This window comes from Choloepus didactylus, chromosome 7 (genome assembly GCF_015220235.1).
Source record: "Choloepus didactylus isolate mChoDid1 chromosome 7, mChoDid1.pri, whole genome shotgun sequence".
Classification (NCBI taxonomy): domain Eukaryota; kingdom Metazoa; phylum Chordata; class Mammalia; order Pilosa; family Megalonychidae; genus Choloepus; species Choloepus didactylus.
In genome coordinates this window covers 84,044,658-84,067,835 of record NC_051313.1, presented here as the reverse complement: position 1 = coordinate 84,067,835, position 23,178 = coordinate 84,044,658, and the positions used below count along the sequence as shown (strand labels likewise).

The following is a 23,178-nucleotide window of genomic DNA, read 5'->3' as shown; positions in this document are numbered from 1 at the left end:
AACACAACCTGGGATCAGCAGATGACAGCAACGTGACTTCCTAGCTAACAGAGGTTTTCCGGATGCCGTTGGCCTTCCTTCGGTGAAGGTATACTCGTGTTAATGCCTTAATTTGGACATTTTCATGGCCTTCAGACTGTAAATTTGTAACCAAATAAACCCCCTTTATAAAAGCCAGTCCATTTCTGGTATTTTGCATAATGGCAGCATTAGCAAATTGGAACAGTGTTTTGTTTAATAAGAAATTTAGAGAAATCATAATTGAGCACACTGAAACATTGAGTTTACTGATGCAGGGACAATCCCTTCTTGATGCAGACCATTTTTGTGGAGGATTTTGTTTCTTGCAGATATTTTCATATCCCTGTGGATTAGCATGCTGTGGCTATTATTTTTAATTTTAGAAATCCATAGAACCAGTTCATTTTAAAAATCCAATACTCAGAACCATCCATTTTCATTAAATATTACTTTGTTTTTTATTTATACCTTCTTTAAAACTGATCTTATATAACAGAGTCTCAGTGGAGGAGACAGTAAAGGGATAGGAAAGCCAGGGTTTAAAAAGAATGAGAAAATGGTATGAAGCACAGACCACAGTCCTAGAAACAGTTTCACCAGTTAAATTCAACCACAGCAGCTCTTAACGCTTTGTTTCACCTCTCCCTTCCACCAGCTTGAAGTTCTCCTCATTTTCCAATATATGAGAAAATGTGGGGAAACTCTTAATGAGAAAACCAACCCAAATGGTATTGCCAGTTTGCAAATGTAGCGTTCCCTAAACTCCTTTATTATTTGAAGAAATGAGATTCCATTTAAAATTCCACGATTGAATCCATTTGAACTCTTCTATAGATTTATGTTCATAGTACATATTGAGAGAACTACACTATGACTTCATCTGAAAACAAAAAAGCTAAAAAGAAAAAAAAAGCAAATAGTATTCAGAGGCCAATAAAATTTCATGGAGATTACAGTAATAGTTATGTATTAACTATCACTTGTATCCTTTAACCTTTAAATATTCTGTCAGTCTATTGGCTTGAAAATAATGGGATGATATACCATTGATATGGCATTAATAAACTTGCAACTCTTTCCAGTTACCTCCTTTATTTTATAGCCTTTCCAGATGATTCTTAAAACAAAAGATTAAGGAGTAAGCTCAAGAACAAGTTTGTTCTTGAGTTTATAAATGGGACATCTGGAAAGCAGTTTATTGAAAGTGTTCCAAGAATCCTTCCTTAGCACTTTGTTTACAAAGTGTCCTCTAGAGATAGTTGACAAGAATGAAACTCCGAACTCCTTTCAGCTCAGGTGAGAATGTACTTGATTCAAAAAAAAAAGGAAACGAAGAAAAACTAAATCTATCTTGCCACCATAAACCCACTTTCATGTATCTGTTGCCAGACATATTTTCAGCAAACACAGCTGATTGAAAATGAAAAATTTAATCAAACCATTTTGATTCCTTTTCAGCCTCTTTTTGGATGATATTAAATCCGCTGATTAGTTTGGCACTAAATCAGCTATTGTGTAAACATAGTAAGCTATTATAGTTCCTTACAATAAGTGTTATTTTAGTGTTCTAAAGACCCATTTTTTGACCTGATTTAAATTAATCAATTGATTGTTCCTTTCATATATGTCAAACTGATAACCATTTTATAAACAACATAACATCTTATTAGATGTTAAGTAATAATAACATTAATAAGTGGCAAATATTTACAGAGTGCTTACCATGTATGAACCAGTCAGTAAACAACCATGAGAGGTAGAAAATTATTACCACAGATGGATAAGGAAACCGAGAAGCAGAAAATCTAAGTAATATGCCCAAGATTACACAGGTAGTAAGTGACAAATACCCATTTGCCTAACTCTTAAAACCTAAGCATTTAACTTCTCCCGAATGCATTATTTAGATCTAGGTTGGGGAACGATGAGGAAATTAAAGACTTAATCTAAAGTGGTACCATAATTAAATTTTTAAAATCCGAAATCCTTTTGTAGCCAAGCCAGAGTTTAAGACACCAAGTGCCTACCAGTGCCTCCCAAGACTGGGAAGGTAACCTAATTGCTGCACAGGATAAGATAAGAGAACATGATGCTGGATAGAGCAGGATAACCATGAATATCTCAAAGTATCAAATTCAAATTAAAAATTGCTTAGAAATTGTTTAATGAAGAATGCACAATATAATAAACAATATCTATTCATTATCCAAAATAAACAAATGTTGCTATTTTATAATATTTCCTTCAGATTTTTTAAAGAAACAAAAATATTATTAGATACCTGTTTTCTGTCTTCTCACCCTGAAGGAGCTACAATATTGATGATGTTAGTTATTATATATTTACCTCATAGATATGCACTTAAGGCAATATATAATATTCTGTGTATTTTCATTGTCATAAATTGTATCTTGTAAATAAATTTTTGCAAATTTTTCCCTATCATGCTGTTTTTGAGACATCCACATTGATTTTGTAGATCAGTTTCATTTTTTTAAGCTGATTTATGATCTTCCATCACACAGATTTTTAAATTGATGATATTTATGTTTATCCTGTCTTTTTTTTTAACCTAACAAAGTATAATGAATGTATCTGTGCTTGTCTCTTATGCACATATGTTTATTCCTATGTTATAAACCTTGTAAGTCTGATTTTTTAATGTTTCTCTGAGAAGCCTTAATTTATTTTTAAAGCAGGCAGTTAACTTGGCTGAATTCAACCTGCAAACTCTGTCTCTCCTGTAGGTGACAATAGCTGAAATCCCAATTCTGTTCTCTTAACCTACACGCAGATGCTTGGAGTCTGTACTACACATGTATGCTCCAGAAGTCAGCCAGAAGTTTCAGCAAAGTTTTTACACAGAATTTGGGGCTGCCACTCTCTGGTTTTCTCCTTTTAGAGTTTTGCACATATCTTCCCCCCCTTTCCCTTTCCAGTAACTGCATTTGCCCTGAACTATGCCCTCTGATTTTTCAATCCAGCGAGAATGCAGGCTTTCCATTTAGCCACCCTAGGGCCTAGACTTGGATTTGCCTTCAGACTAAATGTCTGAAAAATAGGAAACTCACCCCATGCTATTTCATTTTTCCAGATGTTGACTCTTCTCCAGTTTCTGCCTGTTTTGCCTTCAGGTAGTTGTATTTTATATTTTGTCTAGAGTTGATAGTGGGTAGATTGATTCAATAGGGACTGCTCAGCTATAGTGGCAGCCTATGATGAATTTTTTTGTACAATTCTGGATTACTTTTAATTTACTTAGAAATTTTGCATCCATTTTCATAAGTTAGCCTTATAAATTTCTTTATTCATTCTGTTGACTTTACCTTCAATATTTAGTTAGCATCTAAATAATTCTCACATTACTACTACCACTTAGTCCTCGTTACCATCATACACCCCTGTATGATTTCAGTAGCCTCTTAATCCTCTCTCTACATCTCCCCTTGCTCTTCTCGAGTCTTTTCTAAACACAGATGCCAGAATGTTCCTTGTCAGTCTTCTGTTCAAAATCCCCAATGGCTTCCCTTCTGATTTAGAGTAAAAGCCAAACCCCATGCAATGACCTACAAGGTCTTGCAGGATTCAACTCTCAAGACATTTCTGACTTCATCTCCTATTCATTTCCTTCTTGCTGTATTTATTCCATACCAGTAACCTTCTTGCAGTTCTCAGGCAAAACAGGCACACTCCCACCTTAGGGGTTTTGTATCTGCTGTTTATTCTGTCTGAAATTTATTTCCTTGGATATGCAAAACTAATTTCCTCACTTCCTTCAAGTCTCTGCTTAGTTGTCACCTTCTCAATGATAAGTACACTGACTACCCTGTTTAAAGTTACACACATATGTATACACACCTGAAACTTCCAATCTCCATTACCTGCCCCTTTTCTCTTTCCTCCATAGTGCTTGCCATTTTCTAACATATCATTTAAACTGCCTTATTTATTGTGTTGATTGCTTGTTCTTAATCTCCCCATGTTTGAATATTAACCCCCGAAGGCAAAGATCTCTGAGTGTTTTGTTCACTGATGGATACTGAACACACAGAACCATGTTTAACACAGAGTATGTCCTCAAGAAATAATTAGTGTTGAATGAATATTGTCTTTGTTAGGTTTTTTTCTTTTACTTGCTGTTGTATTAGCCTCATAAATTCAGTTTATTAACTTTCTCTACTTTCTTGAATAGTTTGTACAGGATAAAGATTAGCTTTTACATAATGATTTGGAAATCATTTGGACTGACGTCTTTTTTGGCACAAGAATTTTGTACTCTTGATTCAGTTTTTGTGTTTCAAGGTCATTCATTTACTGAAGCTATCTGTTTTTTTCTTAAATCAGTTTTCTAGAAAATTGTCCAATATTCAAATTTTTAAAAAGTGGAGTGCTGGCCCAAAAGAGAAAATCTGTTCTGATTTAGCACACTGGCCCTGCTTACATATTCAGGTTTGCAGACAAGGGTGACTCATCCTGTGATTTGCCTAAAAATAATGATACAAAAATGTAATACTAAAATAAACATTTTTGATCTACAATTTAGATTCTACTATATCCTGTCTTTTTCATGTACCCATTTTTCAGCACTTTGTTTGGGCATTCTATTCCATAAAAATGTGAAGTAAACTGCTATGAATTTGGGACTTTTGCTTTCAAGAGCACAAATGAAGTCAAGTAGTCAGATAGTGCCATGACTCCAGCTGAAATTTTCTAAGCAGTTGGCTGATTAACAACAAAAGAATAATTCTTTTAATAAATACATTATGCACATATGCATACTGAAATGTCTATGTTTAAAAAAAGTCACCATATCACATTTTTCCAAAAGTTCTTTGATTGCCGTCATATCCAGAATGGTCCTATTGCTAATATTATTGTCGTTTATTGAGCCACAATGATTGATCAGAAAAATCTCTTCTGAACAGCCCATTGAAGAGTAAAAAAATTTTTTCCTAAAATATTATGTTCTGAATATGGGAAAACTAAGCACTTTTAATGTCAAGATGATACTTAACCAGTGAGTTACTGATGAATTTGGGTATCTATTCTGTTACTATTTACAAACATATTTACTTATGTGAGCCAAAATCAACATGCAAGGAATGTTTATTTATCATATAAATATTCAAATTTCTTTGATCAAAATATAATTTATCTGTAATCATAATGAAATCTGATGTTAAAAGTAGATTCTAATAAATTATTCTGAAATCATGAAGATTTTAACTTTAGAAATCCTCTTAAAGGTAAATATGTTATGCTTTATTCATGCTATTTGAATTATGGCATTTTACATTAGTTCTTTTCTTAAATTTAAATAGTAAATATAAATCCTTTCACTGAAATGTGCAGATATAATAAGTTCACATTTCTTGGCTCTTTGTCATTTTGTTGTTGAAATCTTAATTTTATGTAAATGTAGCTTGTCTTTATATACCATTTCTTAAAATTGTTGTATATATTCTATATCCTTACTATTACTTACTATTACAAAGTTATCCTCCATTAAATAATATTCTGCAGTTTTTACAGTAAATCTTTGCTAAGATACCTAACAGCCTTCAGGATAAAGGTGGAAACTCATACTTTATGGGGCATTTGGCTGACATCCCTGCCTTTCCCTTACTCTTCTGGCCTTTGCGTGTCATGTCAGAGAAGTGACAGGTGAAGGAAGGTAGAGCAGTGCTGTTTCGTGTAATACATCCACTAATTCTAGTTTCCAGGAAAATAACTATGTTGCTCTGGTCCCTGTCTCTTTAGGGAGTTATTAAGTACTCATCCAGATGGCACCAAATGTTTACACAGAAGCCAAAGGTTAAGTCAGTCAACAGCAGGAGTGCCTTAGACATGCTTACTAAATGATACTTTAAATGCCAGTACCTTGGGGTCTAAATAAATCCAGCTTAAGTGAGAATTAGGCACAGAGAGGGAGCATAGCTTTCACTCTTTGAGGACTACCTTAAATACCATAAGTAACTGAGAGCAACACTCAGCTGGTCTTTTATAAATCAAATGATACTCAATTAACAGATGGTCCTAACACGCAAGAGATCCCATAAAGGGAGCCTTGCAATAATTCTTTTCCTAAGTCAGTGTGTATAAGATACAAAACAATCAGTTCAGTAAGTGATGTGGTCCTTTCCCTTTCTCCCTTCCTTTCCCCCACTCATTTAGTTAAATGTTTACCAGGTGCCAGACAGGATGCTGGGTATTGGAGACAAAGAAATAACAACCCTCTTTTTTCATGTATAAGCCTATCATTTGTATTTAATACATAAATAATCTGTAAGTACTTGTACAACTATAGTTATGTAAACACCACACAAAAGCATCTGTTTCAGAGAAAAATCATTATTTTGCTAGAATTTTATGCTGCAGTTTAAACAGTTATTTACTTTAAATACATCTGAACCACAGAATCAATTACTAAATAGTGCTTTCTTACTAAAATCCCTAAGGAACGATAACCATTCTTTTTAGGTGAATGAAATAGAAAGGTTCTTGCTGAATGCCCAAAAAACGTAATTTCTCTTTTTGTCCTGGCTAGAATAAATATGTTTTTCATCAAGCATAGTAATTAATAGGCAATTCAATTTAAGATTATATTAAATTCCTCACATATCAAAATCTGGTTCATTTAAATGTCTTTCTATAAGTTTCCTGAATTTGAATCAATACTATTAGTCTAAAAGAGTTGCATAATTCATATTAATTCATTTTTAACTTTCTGAAATTGGTACTCCAACTCAATTTGGGGATTTTGTGGGTCAGTAGAAAGAAGGCAGTTAAATATTTTTAAATCAATCAATTTTTTAAATTTTATTGGCAAAGACTTGCGTAAGTGAATGAGTCAATTAAAGTAGAAACTGTTTCTATAATATAAAGCTATTTTTATCTACTCTGTGCAAAATTACAGGAGAGTTGATGCTTAAGAACCTAGAAAGATTTATGTTTTAGCCTCAGAGAAGATTTATGTTTTGGAAAAACCTACAGTCAGCTCATTTGACATGGAGGTGATTTATGTATCTTTCATTAGATGAATGATTTGAAAATAGTTCCCTCTGCCCTTCTGTTTATAGTTTGCTTCTGTTTCAAAAGACATTTCAAATTGTTTTCATCAAAAGTCTAAATTATGCATTTTAAAACTCGGTAGAAAAACTTTCTCTCCTAAAAGTACAATTTATTGGTAATTTGGGACTTTTACGGAAGAGCCATTTTATTTTATGTTGAAATACTGAGCAGACCAGGAAAATGAATTAAAATGTATCTCAAATTCTAGTAGGAAAATATAAAGTTGATAAGACTTTTGAAAAATTATATGCAGAAAAACATGTTTATTTAAGTCATAAATCTGCATAGAAATTAGTTTAATTCTATTCCATTCTATTTTAAGCATTTAAAAAATCTTTGTGATAGAAACCTTATATTGATTTGTACAATAGAATGCAATAATTATTGCTCTCTAAAAAGAGTTAGAATTATATTAATTCCAGTAACTATTGCACTGATTTTAACAAATCAAAAGCTCATATAGTAATGCATGCAGACTCTGGACCCAGACTGCCTGAGTTTGGACCTGAGCATGTTAAGTTGATCTTTCTTGTGTCTTAATTTTATCATCTCTAAAATGAGATAATATTTCCTATTGCATAGGAAAGTTGTGATAATTAAATAAGTTGATATGTGTAAAAGTTTTAGAACACTAACTGGCTCCTAGTAAGTACTAATTAATTCTTAGCTTTTCTGTTGCTGTTCTTAATAGTATGTTAATATTCAGTGGCAGGGCCTTTGAGAAGTAATTGCCGAGAAATGTGCAAAGAGAACTTTTGTATAATCACCATGTCTTTATGGATAGAATTCTTTTATGTTAAGAAAACTCTTAAATGTAAAATGAATTCTAAGTATTCTCTTTTTTTACCCCTAGTGTAAATCTGGGAGGAAACTAACCTTATCTATCTTAATAACTACTGCAACTCCCAATATTAAGCAATAGTTGGCACAAAATAAGTATTCAATAAATATTTCTTCTTCATAGGCAGAGGAAACAAATGCTTTTCACTGATGTGCATATTATCAAAGTAAAATATTTCTAAGTCCTACAGTGAAAATATCTACAGGAAAATATAAAATTGCTAACAATGTCACAAGGAGGAAGTGCTATTCCTTCTTTCCAGCTGCCTAAGCTAATTAACTTAGGCAAGTGGTCAACTTCTCCCCTGATTATTTTTGACCAATTCAAAAGTCATGTTTTTTTATGGGCAGCTGGAATTATCTCATTAATTGAAGAATCCTACCTTCTGTTTAAAATGCTGCAGGCATGGACAGAAGCTTTATATCTTTCAATCCATTAATAAGGACCTTTTTTGAGAAATAGTTAAAGAAAAACTGGATTTGAGTTCAAGGGACCCAGACTCCCAGAGTCTATATCCTGACATGTGCAACTATATATATATATTTGTATCTTGGCAAGTTACTAAGATTTAGCAAAGTAGAAGGTTTTAAAGTTCTTTTCAAATTTTAAAATTATATTATTTTCCCCTTTTTCTTCCCTAAGCTAAGCAATTCCAATTTGTTTAACTACATGGCTTATCTCTCCTTTAATAATATTTTTTCTTTAAATCCTCTTCATTTGTCACATTATTTTAAAATGATAGAGATAAATAGAATAGTCCAGTTAAATCAATAAGAGGCTTAATATAGTGGAAGAGTTTGACTTGCCAGTGTCAAGTTCTGCAAAGTGTCTGAGATTTTATCCTACTTGCAAGCTAGGCAACCTAATTAGCCCGCCACAGTTTCATGGATCCTGGCAGAAGACACTAGTAACAAAGAACTTTATTACTCTTGGTGGCAGGCAGGATGAGCTTCATGTTCACATCAGTTCTCCTTTCCCCTAAGTCATAGAAACACGATATGGAATAACACAGGTAGATGCTACCCACATAGTGAGCTTGTGTCACAGCTTTGAAGCTCTGAGCTTAGGGGACCCAAATCTTTTATAATGGACTTCAAGCAAACCTGCCCTTTGCCCCAGAGGGACACATTATCATACATATCCTGAACAGTAAACAAATGTGCCTTTTGCTTTGCTGTCTGAATATCCTTAAAAGATAGTCCAACAAAAGGACAGTTAGTTCTTCCCTCACAAGAAATCCGAAGGACCCATGAGGAATTGTCTCCCATCAATATCCACTCCTCATTTCTATACCATCTTGGCTTCTGGGAAATTTTCCCATGAGTATGCCACTCCACTGGCCACTCTGATTAATTTTACCAGCAGAGGCCGGGACCCAAACTGTTCAGTTTGTCTCATAAAGAATTTAATTTAACTCCAAGCAACAGGATGAGGTCAATCTATAATACAGACCTCAACCATGTCCACCAGTCTCAGTCCCAACCAGCTGTACAAATCCCATAAATCATCAAGGTCTACCATAAAAAGCCAGATGTTTTTCTCCTTAAGTTGCTGTATTGATCTTTCCACTTGAGGCATTAATCCTGGTACAGAAAAAAGGCAAGGGCTTTTTTATAAAAATTACAGACACCCATTCTGTCCCCCACTTTGGCTCATGTGGGTTACCATAAAGGGACTCAATGAGCAATGTACTAAACCAAGTGGTCATTTTCCTTTTGATCTAGGACAATGTCAATCCAACAAGAGAACCCAGGTGGCTCAATCAGAATTAAGTTTGAATCCTTTAAGTCCTCTTTTGGCTAAGCTGTCACTGGAAGACAAAAAGATAATTCAGAATAAAGAGTCATTACTGTGTCACTCACAAGACACGTAGAAAGGCTTAAGAGTCATGGAGAATTCTATTCCTCTACTAGCTCCTGTGCACTGCATCTCTTTTTAACAAATCCTGTCAAGTGATTGTTCTTTTGTTTACCACACCACTACTAACTCTACTGCTGCCTTATTCAGCTTCTGACCAACTCTAATCCAGCTTTTGGTGTTTTGCTATTCTTAATTCTCTTCAATCTGTGCTGCTGATTTTTCTTTCTGTTTCCTATAGTGTGCTATTCTATTTCACAGCCACTTCTCAATTTCCTAATATAATATATTCTGGAAAGTTTAATACCTTCATGAATCAATAAAAATATCATCAAGGATAATCCTGTTTAGATCTGATAAGATTGACCTGAAACTACATTCATGGATTAATAAGAAGAATATTAAAATATTTAAATAAATCTTACACTCCAAAGATTTCTTTGGAAGTGGAAGTAGAATACATTGTAAATAGAGTTTGGGGGTTAGACATACTTGAGTTTGGAGCTCAGCTCAACTACTTCTTTGCAGTGTTGGCTTTAGAGAGTTTGTTTTCTCATCTACAAAAGGGAATTATTCTGTTTCTTATAGTTGTTGGGATTAAATAAAATCATATATATAAAGTGACTAGTGGAGCTCATGACACAATAGCAGATGCTCAATAAATGTCAATTCTCTACTCCCTTCCTGGATTATTACTGTGAATTTGTGAGCAGCCATTAAAGGATTTGTTGAAATGATGGTGGATTGCATTAGGGCTTCTACCTTTTGGTTCTGTGCAAATATGGAAGTCTTTACATATACTGTCCACATTGTCCTTTTCCTCAATATTGTATTAACTATCACTTGTATTCTTTAACCTTTAAATATTCTGTCAGTCTATTGGCTTGAAAATAATGGAATGATATTGTTTGTTTGTTTGTTTGTTATGGACCTTTATTACTTCAATGACTCAAATTATCTTGATTTGTTCATTTTATGTACTAGTTTATTCATTTTATATACTAGTTATTCTTTTTCAGCAGCTTGAAAATAACTTTCCATTTCATTAAAATATTAAGGAAACGCCAATTGTAATATACTTTGATGCCAACTTTCCAGTGCTTGGTAGCTCAAAAATTAGGGGGATTGTTCCTGACTTTGAAAGCTTCACAATCTGATGTTCTGGAAAGCACAATATGTTACCAACCCAACAGATTTAAAAGTGTCACTGGAACAACACTCTGGTGTTGAGGGAGTGGAGGGTGGGTCTCCAAGACATGTCATGACTTATCTCATTAATGTTACTTCCAATGAATTGGAATTACACTGACATGGCCTTAACTTATTTGGTTTATAAAATAGTTTAAGAGTTTGACCCTATTCTTAAAAGACTGTGTTTAAAGAAATGTTTATATATAGACTGATTTGTTCATTGATCTCCAATAAAATTTCCATAAAGATGGAAATTTTTAAATATTCTCAGGTATATTTAATTTGGTCTCAGAATTCTACCATTATTTTCAGAATCAATCTTTTTTGTCAGTATTAAAACTTCTAGCCACATTTTCCCACTTACACACCCACAAAAAGGTAGCAAATAGACAATGCAACTACTTTTCATACTAGGGAGAGCATAAATTACCAAAATGCACCCATATAATTAATTCTTAATTCTTAGAGAATCCTCACTGATTTTGTGAATTAAGAATTAACTATGCAATATTTAAACAGCCACCCTGGCATTTTTCAAATGTTCTGCAGAATTAACAAAGCTTATTCAGCTTTTAAAGGCCATCTCCTTAATGCTGTCACCAATAAGTACAAGTTGAATCTAACAACAAAGTGATAATAAAAAATATTTTACATGATAATGATAGCCATTCTGTGTTAACCAAATTAGTGGCAAATTATGCAATTCAGGAACAGCTTCTGTTAACAGTAATGAGAGCTTATGTGCTATATGCTTTAGAACAAGTTGCCAAATATGAAAATTATTCCTTACTATTATAAATGCTAAATTTGAATCTGTGTGCAATAAGTGAACTTTGAGACTCTGGTTATTTGCCTTAATTTACTTAATGTTTTTCAATAAGATTTTAGTAGTTTTCAAATCAACTCATTTACATGGTTAAGAAATCAAACAGTACTGTGAAAGGCTCATAATAAAGATTAATTTTTCAATAAATGGTTTGGAGACAACTGTATAGCATCTGGAAACAACAAAGTTGGTTCCCTGTATCACTACTACACCAATATAAATATGAGATGTATCAAAAGTTTAAAAGTGAAAAACTAAACCAGTGAAGTCCAATAGAAAATATAGGACTTTAAAAAAATAATTAATAGAAAATATATTTTAATTATGAAAAATCACAGAAAGCATAAAAGAAAAATAGCAAATTTGACCACATGATAAAACAATTTCTTTATGGCCAAAAAAAAGAAACCAAGTTAAAGACAAATAAATGGAAAACTGGGAAAAATAATTACAATTCATCATAGACAAAGGACTGAATTTCTAATATATTTAAAGATGACAAGAATCTATAAGAAAAAGACCAACAATCCAGTAAAAAAATAAATGGGCAAGGATGTGAACAGGGAGTTCATAGAAAAAAAGATTTCTCTTAAACATATGAAAAGATGCCCCAATTCACTCAAAATCAGAGAAATATAAGTGTTCTGGTTTGCTATGCTACTGAAATGTAATATACCAGAAATGGATTGGCTTTTACAAAGGGGATTTATTAGGTCACAAATTTATAGTTCTATGGCCAAAAAAGTGTCCAGACTAAGGCATCAACAAGAGGATACCTTCACTGAAGAAATGCCAATGGCATCTGGAACGCCTCTGTTAGCTGGGAAGGCACGTGGCTGGCATCTGCTGGTCCTTTGCTCCCAGGTAGCAATGCTTTCAGCTTCTGATTCCAGTGGCTTTCTCTTTAAGCATCTGTGGTTTCTCACTTAGCTTCTCCTGGGCAAACTGTGGGCTTCATCTCTTAGCTTAGCATCTCCAAAAATCTTTCTGTCTGTATCTCCAAGTGTCTGGGTCTGTATCAGTTCTCTTAAGGACTCCAGTAAACTAATCCAGACCCACCCTGAATGGGCAGGGTCACATCTCACAGGGAAATAATCTAATCAAAAGGTCCCACCTGCAATGGGTGGGTCACATCTCCATGGAAACAACCTAATCAAAAGATCTCACCCACAATGAGTCTGCTGCCACAAGACTGGATTAAAGAACATGGCCTTTCCTGGAGTACATAACAGTTTCAAACCGGCACAGTAAACTACCTGCTTTGAGATACTATTTTTAACTTACAAAACTGGAAAAGGTTAAAAAGTTTGATAGCACGTTATGTAGGAAAAATTGTGGAGGAATACACTCATAATTCCTGAGGAAAGTATATATGGATGCGATCCCTATGGAAGGCAATTTGATGCTTCCTATCAAAACTTCAAATCTGTTTAAACCAGAAAATACAGCTATAGATAATCTCTCTCATTTATGTAAGAATGCATATACAAGGATATTCATTTCAGCAATGCTTGAAATAGTAAAAAAAATGGAAACAACCTAAATATCCAGCCATAGATGAGTGGTTAATAGAACTTAAATATAAGATGTTTACATTTTTATGACTATATAAATAATGTTATTTGCTGAGCCAACCAGTGTACTTTTCCTTTCCTAAAAAGATTTTTTTATTGTTATCTGTTTTGTTTTGCGGTGTTTTCAATTGCCTTTCTGTTTTCTCTGTAATTATCTTCCATATTTTTCAAATTCTCTTATTGAGTCACTTGTTTTCTGAGAATCCCATTCAGACCTCCTACTCTGTCCTTGGCTAATAGTTTTCTAGGCCAACTACAAAATTTTCATTCTCTGATTCCCTTTACTTTTTCTCTGAGTTGATTTCACTGCTGCTGCTTTTCCTTGTCATTTCCTTTCTTGAAGCATGTGATCTTGAAGCAGAATTCCTTCTTCCTTACAGCAACATTGAGGCCAGTGTTGGACTAAACAACTGGATGCCATACCTAACCAAATTGGCACATAAAATTAATTATCACAGGAGGTAAATTTTCTGAGGTTTTGATGTTGAAAATGTTTCTATTCTATTCTTACACTTGATTGATAGTTTGTCTTAGTATAGGAATCTAGGTTGGAAATTATTTTCCCTGAGAATTATAATAAAGGTTTTGCTCCATTGTCTTCTAGCATCAGCATTACTGCTGAGAAGTTCAATGCCTTGTGGATTCTTACTTCTCTTGGTTTGCTAAGAAGAGGGAAAGCAAGCCATTCTTCTTATGGAACTCTCCATTCAAGAAAACATAACAGAAAGGCTTTTTCTGCATTCCCTTTCTGGCTGGATAGAACTACCCTGATATCTCCTTTCTCTGTGCCTTGTGATCCATTGTCAAACTTCATGATCTCTGAGGGAATCTCTTGAAATGTAGTGATGAAGAACTTTGAATTTAGAAAAACTCTTGTCTCAAAAGAGCCTGGTTTCCAGACTACTATCTTATGTAGACTCAACAATCTCTTCTAAGATATCAAAAGCCAAACATTGACTCTTCCATTGTCTTTACATTTATGCTACATCAATTTTAATCCTCCCAAGGAAAGTGGATACCTCTGGCAGAATAGAAGGAGGTCAGCAAAATAAGTACAAAAGAAAAAAGTTCTTCAGTATGTGTATTTACTGTACTTTTTAAATTTCTTTATCACTCAATGGAGCATACTTTTCCTCTTAAATTTTTTGGTTTTTCACCACTCTATTCAATTGCAATTTATTTAGCCTGATACTGTATTCACCATCTTCACAATTAGCTGCATTAAATACCTAGGTCTTTCATGTGGAGTATGACTATCTCTATAGTGATTTAATATTTAAATCCTAAAAAGGATTGAAATTATTTTATTAAGTTATCAGGAGTCTATAATTTATTTACATAGCCTGCCTTAGTTTGTCAGGATTGCTATGACAAATGCCATGCACTGGTTGGTTTAAGAACAGAAATTTATTGTCTCACAATTTTGGAGGCTAGAAGTACAAAATCAAGGTCTTGGCAGGCCATGCTTTGTCCTAGAGAATGTAGCATTCTGGTGCTGACTTGCTGCAGTCCTTGGGGTGCCTAGGCTTGCATTTCCACCTCTGTCACATGGCAATCTGATTTAGTCTCTGGTTTCTTTTGACTTCTGGCTGCTTCTGACTATGTCTGAATTTCCTTTGCTTATATTGACTGCAGTCATATGGATTAAGGCCAGCCCTGATTCAAATTGGTCTCATCCAAATAGGATCTTTGTACTTATTTTGAAGATCCTATTTACAAATGAGTCCACACTTTAATAATATCTTCAAAGGTCCTATTTGCAAATAGGTTCACATCCAAAGGAACATGGATAAAGACTTGAACTTATCTTTATGGGAGACATTATTCAATCACCAACTTCGCCCAAATGCAAAATTCACTGATGATATTAAATTTGGAATCATATTTCTACCATGTTGTACATCCTTCCAGGTTGTTTTAAAACAATCTACATATGGATATTCTCTTCTGTCTGCAGCAGAACCATGTCTCCATGTGCCCACTGACCTGTGGCAAAGCCAATCCAAAAATACAGATTGTTTTCACAATCAGACTAATCATTAAAACTGAATCAGTCATACTCTCCCTTGCATAAATCTTCAAGACAGATGATACAAATGAATCTGACAGGGCATGGCCTACCAATTTTTTACTTGTCAACAGAACCTTGAGTAAACTTAAATAAAACCATTTCATTTACTAGGTTAGAGCCAAAATAAAACAAATCCACTCAAAGTTTTTCATAGAAATAATTACCAAATATGAAATTATAAAACTATGAAAATGTTTATGATAGATAAATAAAATTGAATCAAAAATAACTACCAAATATGCAACATTATTTAAAATGATACAGATATTTTAAATAACTGGCTTGGTAATATTTCTTATTTATTAGTTTGTGCAGATACTTTAATCTCTCTGGTTCATGTTGCTTTGCAAAAGAGTAGTACTTCATCCTCTGCTGTGTGAGGTAAATTAAAGAATGCAGGTTGTAGTTCTTCGTATAGTGAAGGGCAAACTTCTCCAAACAAAGTATAGCATCTATTTTGCAATACCTCCACATAAGAAGTAAAAATAATTTGGATTGTTTTGGTATCAAGTTGGATTTGGGGATAAAGTATGTAATTATGTAATTGGATTTTCTATCGCTATAGCAATTAATATTCTCACTACTGCATAAGTACCCAGAGAAGTATAAATAATCTGAATTTTAGCAGTCATTTATCCATTTAACACCTATTAAATGCAAGGCACCATGCTAAGTTATATGGAGAGTGGAAAGAAAGTGAGGATATATACAAATTACAAAATGAGAAGTCCCTAATAATAGGGGCAAAAGTAATTGTTAGAGGAAGGTTTGTAGGAAGTACAATGTTCTAGTAGCATTCCAGATGCATAAACTGTATATTCTATTTTTATTCTATTTTTAAATTCTTAATATTTCTTGTTCTATTGACTGACTCAATAGTAGCTAACATGCTCTTTCAGAATCTTTATAATAAAAATTGATGTGCTTCCTGAGTTCAGAAAATATGGAAAAAGATTATTATTAAAATGTATCCTTGCAACCACATGGAACAATCAAAATTCATTATGTCCATGTCTAAAATGATGCTAGGGCTTTTTGAAATCAAGTTTTGAAAGCACTACATATGATCTCTATTTTTTAAATTGTTGTAGATAGGATATAATTGTCTATCCAACTATGGAACTTGTTTACTGCAACTGATAATGACTGAAACATTCCTGTCCACACTACTATTTGATAGGGTTTTCTTTCTAGTGACAGCTCTTTCTATTCTTTTCTTGTCAGTATAACTGTTGAAGGTTTGTAAGGACCATTCTTTAGTTTGTATAAGAGAGTCTATTGTTTTTGTATTTCAAAGACATCTATTTCCTGACAACTGCTTATGATAAAATTATAGGCTTTTTTATATATAACATGGAATTCCTTTTCCGAATACTTACATTCCCTAGGGAAATTCTTTCATGCATCTCAATAATTTGGTGAAATAACATAAAAATGGTCACTCCTTTCATTTATTAACATAAACATCCTCAAATTCCACTTCTAATGACTAATATGAAAATATCTTCCCATGACTAGACTATGTCTACTACATTTTTACTTTGCTTTCATCTTTATAAAACTCATTTCCAGGCATAAGATCATGTGTTTTCAAGAAAATTATGTATACATATAAAACAGAATTTCCTCATTCTGATGTCCCCAACTTACGGAATTAGTTCCTATTGTTCAGCTATTAAAGGCATGACTTTTTCTAGAAAGACAGCTAAACTCTATTTTCCATTTTAATTTTATATGCTCTGTTGGAAACAGAAAATGTGCTAGTAGTATTTTAAGAATTTATTCAAAGTCTGCTTAATCTTATGTTGCAAGTCTATGAAGCATATTCTAAAGCAATGATCACAGCACTTAAAATGTACTTACTTGCATAACGTTTTTGTTGAAGTGGGTTTTAGGTATCAGATGTACTGCAACATTCCTGGCAAGGGAGTGTAAATACTTTAAAATGAAATGTCCCTTTTTTCTTTAGCGATTGAGAAGTTATGAATATACGTTACCTCTTTTCACAAGTAAAATGTGTTCAAATACAATTAATCTACCCTATTAACTCTGCTAAACATCTGCTGCATTTGTCAAACACTTCAAAATTCTATTCTGAACCAGTTAATTTTAAGTAGTATCTGTTAAATATTTGCATGGTCTTCATGATGATAAGTTCTAGTTTTTCTTAAGTAATCATCAGTTAGTCCAGAGAGGGCTATGTGAAATTTAACACACTGTAATAGCTATCCACTGGAAGTTAAAATGGTTTAGCTGGCTTTGACTGTTCTTTAGCATACTTTTATCCCAGCTTTATGAATTCCATTCTTTAACATCAAGAATTATGCTAAAAAAGAGAATGAATGTCCTATATGGACAAATGCAGATCTTTATACCGTGAAAATCTTAAGTACTTTTCAAGTTTAATGTATAAAGAGGTTTTCATTTTTGGCTTGCAAATATTGTTATCATTTAAACATGATAGTTTGGCGAAACATGGTTCCAGTTATATGAGAGTTCACTGGGAGTGAACATTTGGCCTCAGTCCTCAGTCTTGGTTTAGAACTGCCTTTTTTTTTCCTTTGCTGGAGTCATCTACAAAAAGAAGCCAGTCAAAGAAGGCCAATTCATCGCTATTAATATATTACACAGTCTAACACTAGAAGAACTCAGATTACTTTAAAAGTTTTGTTTAATTAATGAAGTAGGTATTAATTTTCATAACATTTTTCCTGAAGCAGGTGTACTTGAAACATTCTAATAACATGTATCACTTTTCCCTTATAGGGTTCCCTTGGGATTCAAGGCCCCCAAGGCCCACCTGGAAAAGAGGGTCAGAGGGTAAGTAAACTTGGAACAACTGGCAGGCATTAACATCCCAGGGGTTACTTATTTCTGAACACTTATAAAAATAAAACCAAAATATAGCAAGCAAATGGGCATAAGGACGATATCAACTATCCAGAGCCTGAAATTTGAGATATGAAATTTTGACAGAGGATTTACAATTCATAAATGTTTTCAAGATTGACAGCACAAATGTAAAGGTATAGTTTTGGTAAAATTAATTAACTGTAATTTTATCTAGAGCACTTCAGTCATATTTTGGGTTTCCAAGTTAAGTTGATAGGTATCTTCGTGTATTTCCAACCCCATTCATGAATTCTGTAAAGACTGCAGATATTAACTATGTTCTTTAGCCAAATTGTATTTTCAAGATCAGTGACTCTTTATAACTTCTTTTCATCCGTGCCTTTAGAATGAATTAAAATATGCAGTAAGTGAATAATTTGGACTTAAAATTGGGAGTATAGCAATAGCCTTAAGTTCTCTAGTCTCGTTTAGTGTGATTATCCCCAATAGAAGGATCCCCTGCGGTAACAACTGGTCAGTGTTGCTTGAACACTTTCAGCAGTGGGGTGTTCCCTTTTCATGGCTTATTGTTGTATTTCTATTTTCAAATAATTTTAGAGTCTCAAAACATTTTTTTAATTTTATTGAGATTGTTCATATACCATACAATTATCCAAAGATCCAAAGTGCATAATCAGTTGCCCACAGTACCATCATACAGCTGTGCATCCATCACCACAATTAATTTTTTTTCAAGTTTTTAGAACATTTTCATTACTCCAGAAAAGAAATAAAGACAAAAAAGAAAACTCAGTTCCTCCCCTACCACTAACCACTCCCCTCCATTATTGACTCATAGTATTGGTATAGAACATTTGTTACTATCGATGAAATAATGTTAAAATACTGTTAACTGTAGTATATAGTTTGCAATAGGTACATTTTTTCCCTATATATCCTTCTTTTATTAGCTTCTAGTTATAGTGTCATACATTTGTTCTAGTTCATGAAAGAGAATTCTAATATTTGTATAGTTAATCACGGACATTGTCCACCACCAGATTCACTGTTTTATACATTCCCATCTTTTAACCTCCAGCTTTCCTTCTGGTGACATACATGACTCTAAGCTTCCCCTTTCCACCACATTCACACACCATTCAGCTCTGTTAGTTATTCTCACAATAACGTGCTACTGTCACCTCTGTCCACTTCCAAACACTTAGGTTCAACCTAGTTGAACATTCTGCTCATAATAGGCACCACTCCCCATTCTTTAGCCTCATTCTATATCCTGTTAACTTACATTTCATGTGTATGTGTTTACATATTATAATTAGTTCATATCAGTGAGACTATACAATATTTGTGCTTATGTGTATAACTTATTTCACCCCATGTAATGCCCTCAAGGTTTCTTCTTCAACCCATTTTTTAAAGACAGTTTTGTTCACCCACCATACTTTCCATCCTAAGTAAATAATCGATAGTTCCCTTTATAGTTATGTATTTATGTATTCACCACCCTCACCACTATCTATATAAGCACATCTCCATTTCTTCCATAAAGAAGGAGGAAGAGTCAAAGAAGGTAGAGAGACAAAATCAAAACATTTTTATGTGTGCTTTCTCATATGATTATTCATGAAATGTCTTTGTGCTAATGGAGCAGATACTATCAACTTCTGTCAGCTTATAGATGAGTATTCTATGACTCAGACAATTTAGGTAATTTGCCTAAAGCCACAGAGCTAATAAAAAGGTAGAGCCAGGACTGAATATGGGAACTGACTCTAAATTCCATGTTCTCTTTTACCAACCTGGTCTATTAACCTGAAATCTGTTTTGTAGTCATTTCTGTTTATTATTCCAAGTTCTTCCCTCTGGCACAACATATAAGTCTGATCCCTCAAATACATATGGTATATTTATTATAACTTTTATCAGGCTAACAAAATCCCAATTCTTAACTCTTTCTCTTCTCATATGGATTCTTGAGCCACCCCCACCCCCCATAAGCTGGTTGTCTTTCCCAGAAAACATTCTTTGACTTTCTAGGGTCATCATGAATGGGACTAGACATTAGTGGTCTTATTTTGGGCAGGGTAAATGCCGCAAGTATGCCCTGTACCATAGGTAATGGACTTCTGTTGCAACCTATGATTGGATCAAAGCTTCTTTATATGGTATTGCCTTTTTGACTTCTGATGTGTGCTCAACTAAAATGCCTCCCTTGCATTTACCCCCCATCTTTGTTTGAAAGAAAACTGCTACCAAGCCAAATCTTCTCCTATCCTGTTGCTGTAGAGTTGTCTTTTTGAATTTCAGAGAAGGAATTTATTTTATCGTTGTTGAATTTCGTCTTCTGGATTGTGATGCATGATACCATCCCATGGAGATATTTTTAAGAATTTAAATTCTGTTTTCTTGTGAAATAGCTCCCAGCTTTATGTGGTCTTATTTTGATAAGCCTACCTTTTAAGTCTTCATTCAAATCATTAAAAAGTCCTGGACAGAGCATGGCCTGATAACCCTGGTAACACTGGCAGAGGCTGCCACCTTGCCCGCCATTGACATTTTCATGGTGTGATAATCAAATCGATTGCAGATGTCCCTGAACTGTACTTCCTCCCCACCCACATTTCTTCATTTTGCTTGTAAAATGATTATGAGAGACTTTGTCAGATACTAGCTGAAATGAAAAAGTATTCAAATGAGGCTTTTTAAAAATAATAATGCTTCACATTTAAATTGTACCCGATCAATGCTTGCATTTCAGAAGAAGGTAGGTTAAAGAATAAATTAAACTTATGTATTATTCATGATAATTATGTAGGAAATTATTCATATTTTAAAGTTCAATGACTTTTATGCAAATTTACTCCATTTATAAAATGGTATAGTCCAGATAAATTTACATTACCTTTATTTTATCTTTACCAAGAGTAATATAGTGTCAGAACTAAAGAATGTAATAGAATTATATAGACACTGCATAGTTTGTCATAACTAGTGCCCTTTTACAAATGCTGTATTTATCAAGTGAAATAACTAGAGCAGTTGTTATTGACATTGTTCACATTTACAGATTATTATTTCCAATTAGGATCAGTGTTTTATCTACTTTATAAGCTATCTGAAGGGGAAACAAATAATTTTAAAACTGAGCATTCTTACTTATTACATTTAGGTCAATCTGAGTGCCATCATTTCTTCTCTGCTTAAGAGTTGGGTAGCACCGAGGTTTTTAAATATATAAATGTCTGTGCGTGTGTACGTTTGCATATGTATGTATATATACACACAAACATACATACATTCATACATACTGAAAGCTAAGACCAATAATTTCTCCATTTCACTGAAGTTTAGACTAGAAAAAAAATCTATGAATTTTAAATTCATTGTATTGATCCATTGTCAACAACCCCCTTATATTTTGATTACAAGTGTTTGACCAGGAAGGCATTGATTATTATTGTTACTGCTATTAAATATATAATATGTGGCAAGTTTTAGCCATTTACTCCTAGGCATGATGTCTTTAGTGAACATTTTATTTTAGACAAATCATTAACTTGTTGGCTTTCCGCAATGGTTAAATAGATAGTAGCTACTACTGTACTATTTACTTATTCAATTATGGTGACTTTTAAACATGGGTGTCACATATAAAGATACTTTGAAAAATATGAAACATTATAGAACATGTTAATATTGCTACTATTATTTTTATTAAAATAAAGGATTCTGATTAATAAATTCATTTTTTCTCTTTATACCTTTGGGCAATTTTCTATAAGCACAATTAAAAAAAAAAACCTGTTTTTTGCAAGTATCAAACCAAAATTCTGTCTCAAATTTTCATTAGCTGATTTCATTATTTTCATTGTTTTATAGGCCACTAAACCTTTTTTTAAGCTGCTAAATCTTAACTTATAAAGTGTCCATTTAATAAAATGTAGAAGTAACTTGCTTCTTGTGCTTATAACCTCAACAATGTTAGACAGCCAACATATATCTAAGACTTGTGGGTTTTATTTTTCTTCTTAGAATCTGACAGGCAATTAAGTAATTTTTTCTTTGTTATCTTTTTGAAGTCTTACAAGTAAAATATTTAGCTAGTGCATTTTGTGCCTCATCCCCATCCTAGTGATCTGAAGCTGTTTGTAGAAAAGAAGGCAAATATGCAACTTTGGAATATGAGGGCTCAATTGAAAAGAATGTCTAATTTTTCAGGAAAAATTATTAAGGTCAAATTATTAAGGTTTTCACTACTGCTCCTTCACTGAACCCATTTTATTTAACTTTTACCTGAATTCTTACTTTATCGGGATGTCCATGCCCATGTCTTAATGCCCCGGAAGCCTTTTGAGGCCCGGTTAATAAAATTAACTATATAAAAAAAATTATGAATGTGGAGTAGTCTATTTCCTTTTTCCTAGAGAAGCAGAGATGAGGATTGGTGTCCTCTTCATGGAAGTAGCTGAGGACTCAGTAAATATTTGTCTTATGAATAAATTTTACTTATCTTGTATAAATTCACCAGGACTGTAATAGAAAAACACCTTGAGTTTTTTAGGCTTGTTCACTTCTGAACTAGTTTATGTGCTTTAGCTAAGACAAAGCAAGCAAAATAAATTATGTTATTAATAATCACTGGATTATATCAATCCCCTTAGGAAAAAGGAATCAAAGTCATTGCTTTTATGAAATCAACATGTACTGTAGGATTCAGATCAACAAAATTTTCCTTAAGTTAGTTTGTTTTTTTTGAACTTGGTATATTTTCCAAGTTACATTATGCCCCTAAAGTCTTACCATATTCAGTAAAAGCTTTACACAACACAGCAGGCCTGTCTTACCATATAGTGAAAAAACCTTTCTTCATACT

The 23,178-nt window shown here is 33.3% G+C and overlaps 1 protein-coding gene across 1 annotated transcript in view; it reads left to right on the top strand.

Annotated features, from left to right (window-relative positions):
- Nucleotides 1-23,178, top strand: part of COL19A1 (collagen type XIX alpha 1 chain) — a 341,781-nt gene that overhangs the window by 190,439 nt on the left and 128,164 nt on the right. The window contains exon 16 of the mRNA XM_037844663.1: nt 18,219-18,272. Coding sequence (XP_037700591.1) covers nt 18,219-18,272 — 54 coding nt within the window. The remainder of the gene's footprint in view (nt 1-18,218; nt 18,273-23,178) is intronic.